The 15,703-nt window shown below is 38.7% G+C and overlaps 2 protein-coding genes across 2 annotated transcripts in view; both read left to right on the top strand.

The window, feature by feature from the left end:
- Positions 1 to 278: 278 nt before the first annotated feature.
- laptm4b (lysosomal protein transmembrane 4 beta) lies at positions 279 to 14,832 on the top strand. The gene is made up of 7 exons (XM_078268026.1): positions 279 to 547; positions 2,042 to 2,159; positions 4,103 to 4,176; positions 4,288 to 4,410; positions 4,642 to 4,740; positions 6,026 to 6,121; positions 12,604 to 14,832. The coding sequence occupies exons 1-7, from the start codon at positions 455 to 457 to the stop codon at positions 12,676 to 12,678; spliced, it is 678 nt and encodes a 225-aa protein (XP_078124152.1). The 5' UTR covers positions 279 to 454; the 3' UTR covers positions 12,679 to 14,832.
- The window catches only part of LOC144529081 (DNA-directed RNA polymerases I, II, and III subunit RPABC4), a 55,151-nt gene continuing 42,850 nt past the window's right edge, over positions 3,403 to 15,703 (top strand). The window contains exon 1 of the mRNA XM_078268025.1: positions 3,403 to 3,413. The gene's annotated coding sequence lies outside the window, so the exon portion shown is untranslated. The remainder of the gene's footprint in view (positions 3,414 to 15,703) is intronic.

Here is a 15,703-nt window from a genome sequence, read left to right as displayed (position 1 = left end):
AGAATATGTACCAATATTCCCCTGGGTGATTGATTGATTGATTGAATCTCCCTATATGAAAATGTAACTAAAGAAAGAGATGAATAAAATGGTTTGAAAGAAAGCATCATTTAATAGCTGAAATGGAATATTTTGTGTGATTATTATCATTTTGCATCCATCCCTCGGATCTTGGTCAAAATCGAGTAATGGAAAATTATCAAAATCCTCCTCTGGTCACGTGGCTCCGGGATGAGCCAGATTAACGCTCTCTCGCTCTTTCTCTAGTTGCCAGCAGGACTCAGGAGGACTCCACTTGCGGAAACAGGCGAACATCGTTTCTAACATACGCTGGATGCGGCGGTCCTAACACCGAGGACGCAAACTATTTTATCTTTTAAGGACATAGTAGCTTTGAATAATTCATTGTCGGTGGCATTCATGAAATAACTTCAAATTCATAGCAGGATAAATAATGATTTCACCGTGGGACCGGTGGTACTCGACGAGCTGCTGCCTTTGCTGCCATGTACGGACGGGCACCATTATTCTGGGAATATGGTATATGGTAAGTAAGATTTTTCATTCGATGTCAGCCCCAGTAAATATGTAACGTTAGACTATTAGATTAACGTCAAGTAAGTTTTACAGCAATATAGCTAGCTAAGTTAGCTGGCTGCTGTTGTTTTTTCATTTGTTTTTCGGCACTCATTTTTGATTTTGCCATTTTGAGGAGGATGTCCTCGGTTTAAAGTTAACGTCAACGTAATACATTTAAACTACAGTGCTAGCTAGTTAATGAAACGCCACCATTTTCACTCAAGGCTTCTTTCTTGGCTAACGTATATAACGTTAGATCAATTTTAATCCAATATAAGCATAGCTAGTACAGTTTGTAGCCGTAACGTTATTCAGTCTAAGATACCGTTACCGTTAAACTTTTTATTGTGCTGAAATAACAACCTTACCAATTCAAATGAGCTTTATTGGCATGAAAGGCTCAACAACAATGTTGCCAAAGCATCAACATTCAATTTGTCCAAATATTTGTGTGTGTGTGTGTGTGTGTGTGGATCATTCACTGTCCCTCAGGTTGTGGCACGTTGATACATTTTGGGCAGCAATATACTGTATGCCCTTTCTCCTTCTCCCAGGAGTATTTTTTTTTTTTAATTTTGAGAGGTCAATCAGCTATTTGAAATCTGAGATTACCGAGTTGAACTTGTTAAAATAAACGTTCCTTAAATTACTCTTTATGATAAGATACAGGCCAACAGTACTGCTGAGTGTGGTTAGGTCTGCTGGACAAAACTAATGAAGCTTCATGAAATGTTGAAATAGAGACGCAATTTACCAACCCATCCCATTTGATTTGTCCTACATTTGTACCGATTTAAATATAGAGCTTGCTTCTTTTTTTAACCATGGGATAACCACAAGTTTCCAACATAGTTCAGTGAGCCTGTTTAATCCCTGACCTCTTGTAAGCGTCAGTCTCCACCTCTTTATGACTCTACTACTAATCAAGTCAAATCGAGCCGAGGCCAGAAAAAGCATGTTGACACACAACAGTGACATAATAGAACTCAAATGGTAATTTATTTTATTCATGCTGGTTGGACAGATGCAAATGTATTTTGATTTTGGACTGTTACTAGGAATTTGAAGATGGTGGCCTTGGGCTCTATGAACTTGATTGGTATTTTTGACTATTTCCTCTCATTTTTAATCTGAGAAATAATCAGTGGAGTATCTAATAATGAAAAATAATAGCAAGTTGGGTACATATTTCAACATTTCATTAAGCGTCATTAGTTTTGTCCAGTAGATCTAACCACACTCAGCAGTTGGCCTGTATCATATGATAAAGAGTAACTCAATTCAAAAACCATATCTAATAATCCTTTACCTCACCTGTAATTACTTTTCATTTAAATGACTTGATCCCACTCCAAGAAAAAGCCCAATCCATCCGATTAATTAATTCTGAAGGTTAACCCAAGGACCTAAAACTCCACTATGAAATATAATATTAATACTGATCTTCTTCATTTCTCCACAGCTCATCAATGCGGTGGTCCTACTCATCTTGTTGTCGGCTCTCAATGACCCAGTTCAATACCGCTACCACCTTACCAGCTCTGAGCTGGGAACTGACATTGATGTCATGGACGATGCAAGTGAGTGACTAATCCCCTCATTGTCACATTTCTGGCCTGATATATATACTGGACTAAATGTCCTCAATGAGGCATGCTTATTACTCTACATAAAAAGTGCAAGTCCAACATGTATCAATATGATTTCAGTGTAAGATTTCATATAGAAGTTTTTCATTATTATTTTTAAACACTAAGGGATCATTATCACATATCAATCATTTTTTTAAATTATTATACTATGATTATTCTTGTCAACCATACAGAACATTCAATTGTATTTAAATAGAGTTTAACAGAAAAAAATACCACCACAATGATGCCAAAAGACAATTTAATTCAATCTTTATTGCACGGTACACGGTTGTGGAGATTAGAGATTAGTGCTTGCATGCCTGTGTGTGTGCGCACATGTGATGGCTAAAACATTTGAATGACATGCTGTCAAAAAAGGCTCAAAACAATGACACTGTTGTGGTCTTTAGTGCATCCATCTCTTTCCAGACGAGTCAACTGACAAATGTTCTCCTCTTCAATACTTTTATTGAATATTTTAGGTATGGCAATTGGTATTTTCACACGTTTAATTGAATTTAATGATGACATTACACTCAACATTCAATGGTGTTATAATAAGACTTAAGACAGAAGCGATATCAAAGTATTTTTTTACAGTAAGCAAATAACCAAGTTTCATGGCCCTAACAATATTATTTAAGTATATCTCCCAGCTCTTGCAGACAGTGCCAATTCAAATCAACAACATGTCCATATAGCCCCATGTGTTTCTGCAGCTCTAAAATCATTTCTCCTTTCTGCCCACCACTTTTTTTCCCCAGAGTGCGTTTTTCTCTCAGCACAGACAAAGCTGAGTAGACTAGACTCCATAAACAATAAATCAGTGTGCATGTGTATTTTCAGTATTTCCCCTCCAGCAGCTATCATCATCACTGTCGCCTCTGGAACACCACAGACCCTGTCACTGGCTACTCTGATTAAAAACGACTGCTCTAATTCTCTAACGGATTAAAAGGGCCATCTTGCCTGATAGCGCTGTTGCTTGTGCAGCATCAGTCAAACATTGTGAAACAGTGGGAAAGGATGGAGACAAGCTGGTGTTATGGTTTTGTAATAGGCAGGTATCCTTAACGTAATCTAATGCCGAGAAATCCTAAATTTGAACTCCGATGTGTGGATGATGTGCGTGTGTGAGGTGAGGGGTGGCAGTGCATTTATTTATGCATGCATTGTTTATATATAGTATGTGTTAACATATGTCCCTGAGTCCAGTGTGTGTGGCAAGGGATTAAGATGGAAGGGTATCGTACTTTCCTGAGTCTTAACACAGTATCAGTACTGTAATAAGCAGTGTTGCTGAGTGTACAGTAAGGGCTCCCCAACAGTCATGATAATATACAGAAGTCGCATTCAGTTCAGTTTGTATTGTGTAAAGACATGGAGATTTGGAAGTTTTCCTGCTAACAATGCTGACAAAAACTACCAGGCGTGCATTGATTCCACTGTTTTACAGCCAGTACTGTTTATTCAAACAAAGTTCCATAACTGGGATCCCTTTAACCAAACAGCACATATGCAGATATCCTGTTTTAACTTGATGTCAGTGGATCCCTGTTAGTCACTCTGCTACAGTGACACACATGCATCTCATCAGTTTTCACAGCTGCAATGTGAATATGAGAGGGGTGTTACATATATTCAAATTTAGTCACATCGTCCATAACTATTATCCACGTGCTGATCATGTTTTTTCCCAGGCAGATTAAACGCGGTAAATAGGGAGGTTACTTAATGTGCTTTGTTTTGTAAAATCCATGTCCCCATGAAGACCTTTGGATTACATCAGTGGAATCAAGAGTTCCAGTGAAGTATTGCTGCTGCTTTTCCCTGGTAAACTAGATTATCTGTTCTCACACTGTTCTGTTTGTTGGGTTTTGCTTCTGCAGATATCTGCATAGCCACTGCAATATCCCTCCTCATGATTCTCATATGTGGCATGGCGACGTATGGTGCTTACAAGGTAAATAAACAAACGATACAAATGAGATTCAAACAGACATCTGAACTTGAGAAACAACCTGCCCAAGTTGTTTCTGAGTTCCTTCATCTATTCTCAATTTTTCCCACATAGCAACATGCTGCTTGGATCATTCCATTCTTCTGCTACCAAATCTTCGACTTTGCCCTTAACACACTGGTAGCCATTAGTGTGGTCGTTTATCCCAACACGGTGCAGGACTACCTCCAGCAGCTGGTAAGAACCATTTCACTTCAACCCCAACACCTACTTTTAATGACTTCATTTTAAACTGCACGGTTCTTTTTCTTCTTGAAATATTGTCAAACGCTATAATACAAAATGTTTATAATCAAGGAATAGTTTACTAAAAAGTTTTGTCAGATGCAGATTTGTAAAAAAGACACTTTCTGTCCTTTCTTCAACTCCTGACATTGATTTATTTGAATTTATATCCCTCCCTTCCAGCCGGGGACATTCCCTTACAAAGAGGACATCATGTCCACCAACAACATGTGCCTAGTTTTTGCAGTTCTCCTCTTCATTGGTTGCATCCTCTCCTTCAAGGTAAGCCCACAGATTCTCCCAATCTGCCTAGGTGTGGCCTTTTTTGGCTTTAGTAATTGAATCTGCAACATCCATCTGAACAGATGTAAAGGAAAAAGGTATTCTTTGAAAATAAAATGATATGCGCAACCCATGTCTACACATTACACACACTCACCGAACATCTGTTCCCTGTAGAACTGCCTTTTTTTTGTTTTAAATAGATTTGCTCATCAGTTTGCAATGTGATCAAGGCAATTAAGTCTCACACTGTGCACATCTGAGGCAATACGAACCATATGGCTCGTGTAACGAATCTGCCAGTGTGAACATTTCCATTATCAGTGTTCTCCACGAGATTATCACACAGTCAGAGAGCAGCGGCTCAGGGAGAACAGGAAACCAACTCCTGCCCAGTAATTTGTCCCCCTTAATGCATGGATGATTCTCCAGGCGTAGCTGTGCTCGGGGGGGCTCTTGGACGAGATGGGACAGGAAGTTGTAGTCATCTGTACAATCAAATCAAGTTGTTTCTCCTCCAAGCTTAGATTGGAAATGTTCTTGGCAGATATCCAAAGCTAAAGCCTGGGTTTTATGATAGGAAGCAGCCACTGCTGAAGTTCCTGCTGAAGAATCCACTTGACTGCACTTGGCATAAATGACAGATACAGACAGGCAGAAAGAAGGAGCACTGGAGAGGGAAGAGAGGGATGCGGCAGATGTAGATGAGAGAGAGAGAGAGAGACAGATGGTTGGATGAATAAAAAGATGGAAAGTAGGGGCAGGTCAGACTTAGACTTTGTAGCAACGCGAACTGCCAGCCTAGCACATTATCATTGTGATTGAAAATGTTAGAGAGTTAATATCACAGGGAGGAGGTCAACTCAGCAGATGGTAAAGTGATTGGCTAACAGGCTGCCTGGTTTCCTGGTCGGTCTGGCAGAGGTACAGACTCAGCAGGCTACTCGCACATATACACAATGAACCTCCTGTTCTTCTGCCAAGTCAGGCAAACCTAAACCCGACTGCTACAATGTTGGTGGAAGACCAAGAAGGGCAACATTGTCCAGGAAAATATCCCTATACTTGTACAACTATATCAAATGTCCATGTATCCTGACCTGTCTCGTTGCAAAGGTAGCCAATATATCACAGTCTTTATCAAGTATGATGCATCTCTGCCTTCATCATCCCTGACCTTGATGAATGGATGACATCATAGCAAGCAGCATCAGCAATAATATAAAGTGGAAACAAAATTGTTAAAGGTCATTGTGTGTTCTTTGTTTTCACCTCCCGGGGACAGGCCTACCTGATTGGCTGTGTGTGGAACTGCTACAGATATGTGAGCGGCAGGGGCACCACGGAGGTTCTGGTTTATGTCACAACCAATGACACCACGGTGAGTCCTCACATCCACCTTCTAGCGCCTCACCTCAAGCGCACATACTAAAAATATACTCTCACTCAGATCATAATAAAATTGCATTCCACCGTATAGTTTTTTTTGGCTTACAAGCTTTCAGTTCATTATATAAGGGGAAGATAATTTGACTAGAATCTTTTAAAAGTTGTTTTTGTCACTATACTTGGCACATTAACTTTAATACACTGTAAGATTCTAGGCTCAACATCGGTGAGGCTTTATCGACCTAAACTAAAATATAGACTACATTTATTTTTGTATGTTATTTCAGCTCAATGAGTTGACACCTCTTAATGTACAAGGTAAGGATTCTAGCCATTACTTGATAGAGACGGAGCGCATTTAAAGGAACACGCCGACTTATTGGGACTTTAGCTTATTCACCGTATCCCCCAGAGTTAGATAAGTCCATACATACCCTTCTCATCTCCGTCACCCATGTCCTGGTTAGCACAGATCCTGGAGGTAACCGGCTCCATCTAGCCTACTGCTCCCAATAAGTGACAAAATAACGCCAACATGTTCCTATTTACATGTTGTGATTTGTATCGTCACAGCGTGTACAAATAACAACGTCACATGAGACACAGCCATCTTCTAACCGTATACATACTGGAAACGATATTCTCAGAAAGGTGAAGCACTGCTACTCTCTGCTACTTGGGCGGAGTGATATGCTTGCAGCACCTGAGAAGCGCCGTGGTGAGGAGCAGAGAGTAGCAGTGCGAAAGCGAGGCTAGCGGTGGGGGTGTCAGACAGAGTTACAACACGCACAGAGATGAAAAGGGTATGTACGGACTAATCTGACTCTGGGGGATACGGTGAATAAGCTAAAGTAGTAATAATAATATTAATAATAATAATAATAATAACTAGAAAATGCATTTCCTGCAGAAAATGCGTGGGAATGCTGAATAGCTGAATTGCTAAAGCTAAACTGGATGAATAGCTTAAATCCGTAAGAAGAAGTTAAAGTAGTGATAATAGTTGGAAAAAGTTTAAATCGTTTTAATAAGTATGAATTTCATTAAAAAGTTAAAAGTTGACGCCAAACTGAATTGTTGGCTTTGAACGATGCCATTGATGTAAAACATTGTGAGTTCTGAATGTATCTATTAAGTATGGAAGAGTTACAAATGCTATGAGAAACATCTATTAAAATGCAGAAATCCAAAACAAAATGTTTAAAAAATCTCAAATGGTTTGCACTGCTGAATTTGAAATGTAAAAGTGTCAGCTGGAAGCTGAACTGCATTACCTTAATAAGCTAACGGTCGAAAAACATTTCTATAAAAGCTGGAAGCTGAACTGTAATACTGTCAAAAGTGGAAGTTCCAATAAATTGACTAAAAAGGCTGAAAGTATAAATACTTTGTATTATTATCAGCCATTTCCATTGCGTAGAACAAACAAGCATGACCCTAAAGAGCTGAGTGGTGAATATATTGCCTGAAAAGAAGCGGGATATATACATGGATGAAATCACAAATGACCCTGGAGGTAGGGAGAGAGGGAGAGAGAGAGAGAGAGAGAGAGACAAAAGGAGGGAGGGAGAGAGGGAGTGAGAGCGAGGAAGGGACGGAGGGAGGGAGGGAGAGAGAAGGAGGGAGAGAGAGACACAGATAGGCACAGACGAAGGGAGGGAGACAGATAGATTGACAGACGGTAGTGGAACGCAAAGGATATAGACTAATGTTCATATTAATGCCTGTAGTATTCAAGTTGACTGTCTGTGAAAGTGTTGTCATGGCTACTAATGACCCGTGACTAAACGCCCTTTGATCTGTGATGAGATCTCTTTGATCAGCTAACGACCGCAACACCTGCAGCTATTCAGAGACACTGCGATTGAGCTCTCAAATAAAGGCTCAGTCTGCTAAAACGATAAGTGCTGTCAGTCAGATGACCTCATCCTGAGCACCACAAGGCCTTTCTGAACTTAATCATATAAAATTCATATGGATAAACTTAAAAATGTGGGCATGTCAGTGATTTTTTAAAAGTGGTTCGCTCTGAAATGTGAAGGATCTTTAACAGGGGAGCGAATGGAAGAAGATTTGGAGCTGTTGTCATTTGGAAGCTCACCGAGCCAGAAACTAGACAAAAATACCTAAGTTTTGATGTATAAATTGTGTATGACAAGTAAAAACTGTGGGTGTGAGAGCAGTTTATAGAGCAAGGACAAAGATAATGTTTTCGAAGCTCCACACTCTAATCTGTGATATCACTCACTCTAAGAAGCTACATACACACTCTGTTTAATCAATAGAATTTCCTGAAATGAACACTAAACTTTAACAGCTTTTTCACAAAAACTGTAAAAGATATCAAAACAATGAGCACACCCCGAATACCTGAATATTTTGTGAACAGTTTAAAGTTTAAATCACGTCTGTAGGTGAAAGAATGTAGGAGGAGATACATTTTGAAGCAGAAGAGGATTTGAAGGATTTGAAGCACGCTCTCATTGACTTCAATGTTAAAAAAAAGTGTTAAAAAGCTTAATATTTAAAAAAGTATAAATAGTAGAAAAAAGGTTGAAAAAGTCCCATCATTAACTGAAAGAGCTGAAAGTATGCAGAAGTTACGGAGAGCCAAAAAACGTACAGAATAAGAAAAATAAAAAAAATGGCTGAACAGAATAACAATAGTTGGAATGCTGCTGAATCAGCATTCCCACTAATAAGTTGGTGTGTTCCTTTAAGTCCCGCCCCCACCCGAGGGGAAAAGAACCTTCCATTGACTTGTATTGCGTGAAGGTTCCTCCTCGTCAATTTCGTCTGCTAGCAAACAATAGAAAATATTCACTTCCAACAATGCAAGAACACATAACTTAAGTTTTCATAAGCTGCCGACCCGAAAAACTGAACCTTTTATAAAGACAAAAGTGGATACAGACATGAGGAATCAGCAGGAAGAATAGGGAGACTGTGGGATCCTGACACTAAACTAATGTTATGTAAGACGTTACTTGTTAGCTTAACTTACAGACATATAGTTAGCCTAAAACCAGCATGTGGATATTTGACTTGGTAACAAAATGCTTGCTGCAAACGTAACATCAGACATAACGTTAGCTTAGTGTCAGGATCCCACAGTTTTCCCATTCTCCCTGCTGATTCCTCACGTTCGATCCACTTTTGTCTTCGTAAAAAACCCTGTTTAAGGGTCAGCAGCTTACAAAAACTCAAAAGTCATGGGTTATTTACCCTGTTGGTAGTGAATATCACCACACAGCAGCTATTAGGCATTTTTCTGTTGTTTGCTAGCAGACGAAGTTGACGAGGAGGCTCCTTCACGCAGTACAAGTCAATGTAGAGCAGAGAGTTGTTTTCCCCCTCTGGTGGGCGTGGCTTTCAGAGTATGACGTGATGCGCTCTGTCTCTATGTACGTCATTATGATGATATAGTTTGAATGGTGCTTAGAGCAGCTATGTAGAGCCTGAAAAATAAACAGAGATTTCATTTTTAAAACTAGTAAATGCTAAATCGTCAGAAAACCTCATTAACCTCGACCTCAGACTTGAAGTTAAATGAAAATGCATGTTAAATAATGAGTAGTGGAAAAAAACAAAACCGCTTCGGCTTCTTCCGGCACCTTTTCGGACATATTGAACACATTGTTTGTAACACTTTATAGATATTGTTTTTTTTGTTGTTTTTTGTGTTGCAACACACTTATTGTGTTTTTATATTTAAAATTTTAATTTTTGTTCGAAATAAAAATAAATACAGGAAGAATGAGTCCATGTAACACAGGAAGACAGGAATGATTTTCTGTTCAGTGTGAGAAAGAATTTCACTGACAGATGATTTCATAACATTTTATTCTTTTTAATAAGAAGAAAATAAAAAGATCAGAACTTGTTAGCTTATTAGCTGTATCACCAATCTCTTTATTTACATTATTTACAGAAATCTAAAATGAAATTGAAAAATGTATTTTCGGTAAAGTATTTTGTCCTGTGCCTCCGTATATTGTAGCCATTGAGTCGTTTCACATGTCGAATAACTTCCATTTCCAAGAGGTTTGGGTTAGTGAGGTCCCGCTGTAAAATCACCACAAAGTACTAGAAATGATCAGTAGAACAGAACTGTGAAGTGAAACCAGTTTATCTGGGTTGTCTGTCAGTCAGTAAAGTGACATTGGTGCTGTGGGTAGCAGCACAGTAGGTGCTGTAGATCTTCCTGTGGTGTGATTGGCTGGCTGTGTAGAGCCGGGTGTCCATCCCACTTGTCCCCTTCAGTGTTGACTCATGGGCTTTCTGAGAGGCTTTAGCATAGTCACAGTTTCCATTTGTCTGTCTGTAATCCTCCACACTGATACATAAGACATTAATCTGTCCAACACCCGCTGTCGTCACTTTGTCCTTGTTGTCGTGGGCGGGCGGCCCTGGTTCATATTGCTGATGTTTTTCACCTTTATGCAACTGACTCTACATGCAGGATCTGATCCATTAGGGTCTGATATGATATTGTGTATCATATGTCCAAGTATTGGATAAGGCCCATCCGTTTTGTCCACTACAGATATGATGGAGGCAGGATGCGAAATAAATAGTTTTTTTCCTCAACCAAATTTTTTGAGAAAACACTGAATACATTTAAAATAAACACTCAGTTTAGAAAATACTTTGTTTAGGAATTATTTTAAATTAATTTGCGTGTAAAGCATGCAAAAAAACAAAACTAACGTGTGCAAATTTGTTTGGGTTAGCAGGTAACACGCTTACATTTTTTATTTAGTTAGTGTTGTGTATTATATTATAATTCTGGCTGGCATATTTTTGCCATGTACAAAACATTCCATGAAAACACCAGAAACAATAATAGTCTGTCTGTCAATACTGTGCTCTCAGTCAGTTCATTTATTCCTACTGAAGACATTCATCTTAAACTGTTCACAAATGTATAGGACCTTCTTTCTTTTTTTTTAACTCAATTATTTTGCATAAAAATGAGTGAACAAGTTTTGCGAAGCAGCCTGGCAAGTTGGTAAATAGTCAGCACAGTGAAACAAAGATGTTTAGGGATCTAATTGAGCTGCAACGATTAATCGAATCGATTAGAATATAAAAATTCTTTGATTCCAGCTTCTTAAATGTGAATATTTTTATATATATATATATAATATATATATATATATATACAGTAAACTGAATATCTTTGAGTTGTGGACAAAACAAGACATTTTAGGACGTCATCTTGGACTTTTGGAAAACACCGATCCACATTATTCACAATTTTCGGACATTTTAGAGACCAGACAACTAATTAACGCTTAATCAAAGAAAAAAAAATCAACAGATTAATCGACTACGAAAATAATCGTCAGTTGCAGCCCTAGAATCTAATGAACTTGATATTGTAGCAAATGTTTACTCTGTTTTCTAAATATGTAAAACGCCCCTTTAGTAAACAAATCATACCAATTGATAAAATACTGACTATATATGTATATTATTTAACTAATGGAAACAGAAAACGAGTATATATGTATACTAAAAAAATCAAATGTTTGGTCAAATTAAACCAAGAATGCACATGAATTCAAAAGCAGAACAGCTGTGGCAACTAGGTGAAAGTGAAGGCCACCGCACAAGCTGTGTGAATTTTAATTAGAGAAGTATTTAAATACAACAAATATCTGTGGCTGACAGTTTACGCAGGGTAAACAGCTCACATATTTGCACGAATAGTGACAACATGGTTTTATCACTGTATTCCCTCTCTCAAACACAGTGCTGAATGAATAGAGCGCTCCATCTATTTTTACTAGATGGCTTTGTACTGCCTCGAACATCAAGTACCCAGCTGCTTATCTGCCGTGCTTTTACATAAACGCCATTAAAATGCACAAGGGTCGTCTCTCTCTCTCTCTTTTTCCTCCCTCGTCCTCCTTCTCTCTCTCTATGTATCTCTGTCCGTACTCTCTTCTTTTGGACATGTTACATAATTGTCTGCTTGTCCGCTTCATTTCAAATCCTCCCAGTGATGTGTTCGCCGGGCCTCCCTGGCTGCTTCACAATTCAGTCCCCTCGGAGCATATTCTCTCTCACTGAATTAGCAGCAGTGCTGGTTTTATAACACCATTATAGAGAAAAACCTCTGATGGAGAGAAGGCAATCTGGCCTCTTAAGGAATGCGTGTGGATGTTATCCTTGCAGCTAGAAATGCATTCCGTAGGGATAGAATAAAGAGTATGAAAGATGGAGAAGAAACCTTCAACAGTTACTAAGGCTGTGTCGGAAATTACTTTCTATTTACTATATAATGTACTAGATAAACTGGCCGCCATTTTATTTGAGTGTCTTAATTCTGAATGTGTACATTTCTGCATCAAATACATAGTTTCCTCAAAAACAGCCCAATTGGCTCATTCATCACAATGGATGAATATACATTTGAAGTATGCTTGCGACTGAGACGCCTTCTGTTTTTTTTTTGTTACATTTCAGGTTCTGCTGCCACCATACGAGGAGGCCATCGCCATACCGCCGAAGGAGCCCCCTCCCCAGTATATGGAGGCATGAGAGACGTCCTCGATCCTGGACCCCATACCCCAAACACCTACCACATCTCCCTCCAACGCTGCCTGGAAGATGTTGAAAAACAAGACAAAACAATGTCTTAGAGGCTGATTTCATCTTGGATACATGCCAACCTTAGATTAGATAAGACTGACCCTGAGCCAACAACTCTCCACTCCCCCCCCCTCCCCCCCACCCCCACCACCACCCTCCTGGTTGTTGTGACGTGTTTTCCTCCCCTCTCGTTTCCTCTGTCCTCCTCCAAGGACAGTATCGCAGCAACTCCAACCGCTACCAACCAGCCCTCTTGGCAGCTGGTGTCCCCTGGCAGCATCTAAACTCTTGCACGCCCTGAACACTCTGTCCCAACTTAATTTGCACTTTTCTTTGAGTAAAACGTGCACCGGTTTGGCCACCAACTGTTAACCCCCAATACTGTGAATCTCCCTCGTGGTCTTTGTCTAGAAACAAACTACCTGAAGAGAGATAGTGACAGAGAGCGCGAGAAGGAATGCGACATACATGATCAGTTATGCAAGAGCACTTTTTTTCCCGAAATTGACAAATTCCTTCATTGAATGTAATGTTGAGGTATTTTTGTATGACTTTTTTGTATTAACTGAGAGATAAGAAGTGAATAGTGAAAGGCTGTCCTGCTGTGATATCATCTAAGTACTGATGTGGCTTGTCCAGCAGGTAATCGTATTGAAAAAGGTTCCTCGACCAATAACAACCACGTCTTCCTTTTGTATCCATGTAACACACGGTCTGTAATCCATTGACTGCTAGTGAAAAACCATGTTCACCCATTGATTTTCAAACACAATATTCCAGTTTGCCTTCCTGTCCAATTCCTGTCTGATCCAAGATCTCAAAAGCTAAGAAAGATGTACTCATCCAGTGAAGCACACATGCATAGATGTTTCACACACTACAGATTAAAAAGGCAATACACATTCTGTAAAATCTACAGTGTGTAAACATTAGTGTCTGAAAATGTTTCAGTTAAGACGTCTGTCGTGTGTTCCCGTCGAGCTGCAGCTTCAACAGTATCTTCTGTGTCTTTATTGTGTGTGTTTTTCTACATGGATCATGGTGTATAATCTGATCTTTTTAGATGAGCTAATTTAGCTGGACTGAGGGCATTTTCCTATTAAGGCGGCGCAACATGCTGCTGTACATGCAGAGCCTGTATGTTTGTGTGTGTGCATGTGTGCGTGCGTGTGTGACTGTATGATGTATCTCCTAGTTCCTTTTATATGTAGTAACATTTCCTTTGCAGCGATATAGTGTTGAGATGTTTCCTGTTCTGGTGACCTTTTTTTTTTTTTTTAAATAAACCATGGATGGGAATCTAAAGCATTGATTTAGCGTAGCATATTAGCATAAAATCAATATACAGTATATGAAGCTAACGAAGCTAGATGCTAGTCTTTTGCCTCAAAACTATTCTGGCAATTGTGAGAAATAATAATGGAACAAACTATATTAGACATAGCTAATCCCATTTTTTCCAATAAGAAGTATAATAAGTAGTATTTGCTATCGACAGAAAAACATTCAATCAGAGTTACACTTTATCCTTCGGACTATGCAACAGTGCATCAACAATTTCTTAGACCTGGAAATACACGTACCATGAAGTAGTATTCCATTTGATAGTAATAATGTAGTTGATAATGTAGCCGTTTGTTGCCCCGATCATCATTGTCCCTGTGTGAATTGTGACCAATGCGTTTGCAAATCCAACAAAGCTGAAAATGAAATTGCACTTTAAAGTCAGCATGAGCTCCCTGTGAACTGATTCAGTCTGTTTTTATTCATTTTTACCATGGTATGCTGTAGTGGTTCTAAATATGATCAGGCACCCTCTTCTGGCTGATACAAGCTTCTAATACAAACGACATAAAGAAATCAATATTCACATTGTGTGATGTGACTGAAAAGCTGCCGATTTTAATGTGACTGAATGAGGATTTCAGCTGCAGGGTTTAGAGAAACAAGTATTGTACAGTATGTGGACCAGAGAATGGCTGATACCTCATTTTATTAGACTCCCTTCAAGACTTGTTTTCCATCGCTTTCAATTCACACACACGTTGGATCTGCATAAGCTCATGTCTTCAATTCTGAACAATAAAAAGCTATATCAGTTGATGTCTGCTTCTGGCTGTATTGATTTAGTCAATGGTTTGTTTGTTTTTATACCTGAGCTTGTCATCTTGAAAAGAACAAATAAAAAAAACTATTTTTGAAGTTACTGTTATTCACATTCATTTCATTTAAATTAAAAAAAGAGGCCGTTATAAGGCAGTATTTGAACGTATCTAGAAGTACATAAATGGGATAGTCCAAACGTTTGCCATGACAGAAATAAGAATAATTAATTAAAAACAGAAATATTACAATTTTTTTGTTGTTGATTTTATTTTTAATATACTATACTATTATATATACTATTATACTATTATATATACAATTTATATTCACTACATATACTACATACATACATACTACATATAATTGTATACAACATACTTTACTACGACTTTTTTCGACTCTGACTTTCTTTTTCTGACTATAACCTTTTATCACACGACCTATGATACTATTAGTATTTTCGACATGAGTTTCATGAGTGGGACACTGGCTCAGTGGTTTGCGCTGCTGCCTAGGTTCAATATCCAGTCCATGCTGCCCCCTTTGTTGTTGACGTTTTTGACTTTTTAATGGCTTTTTTCGAAATGTTATGCTATTACTGTTTTCAACATTAGTTCTTTGGTAGCACACTGGCTCAGTGGGTTGCACTGCTGCCAACAAGCAACCAGCAAGTATCCACTGCAGAGTCTGACCCAGTTTTGATACCCAGTCCAGGATCGCATGTTTCATGATGTTTTTTTCGACATACTGTACTATAACCTTTTCATGCTACATGCTATACTATACTATACTATGACTATTTTTGACATACTATGACTTTTTTATCAGTTTATTTCGACCTGCTATACTATGACTTTTTTTTTTTACA

The sequence above is a fragment of the Sander vitreus genome, chromosome 14 (genome assembly GCF_031162955.1).
Source record: "Sander vitreus isolate 19-12246 chromosome 14, sanVit1, whole genome shotgun sequence".
Lineage (NCBI taxonomy): Eukaryota > Metazoa > Chordata > Actinopteri > Perciformes > Percidae > Sander > Sander vitreus.
Note: the sequence above shows the minus strand (reverse complement) of the source record. Positions and strands in the feature narration are given on the sequence as shown.

What these genes read in the sequence shown, in the direction of transcription:
- laptm4b (XM_078268026.1), top strand. Translation starts at nt 455, where the DNA reads ATGATTTCACCGTGGGACCGGTGGTACTCGACGAGCTGCTGCCTTTGC. An exon ending in TTCTGGGAATATGGTATATG is followed by an intron (nt 548 to 2,041) that starts GTAAGTAAGATT and finishes ATTTCTCCACAG; the next exon opens with CTCATCAATGCGGTGGTCCT. An exon ending in GTTGCATCCTCTCCTTCAAG is followed by an intron (nt 4,741 to 6,025) that starts GTAAGCCCACAG and finishes TCCCGGGGACAG; the next exon opens with GCCTACCTGATTGGCTGTGT.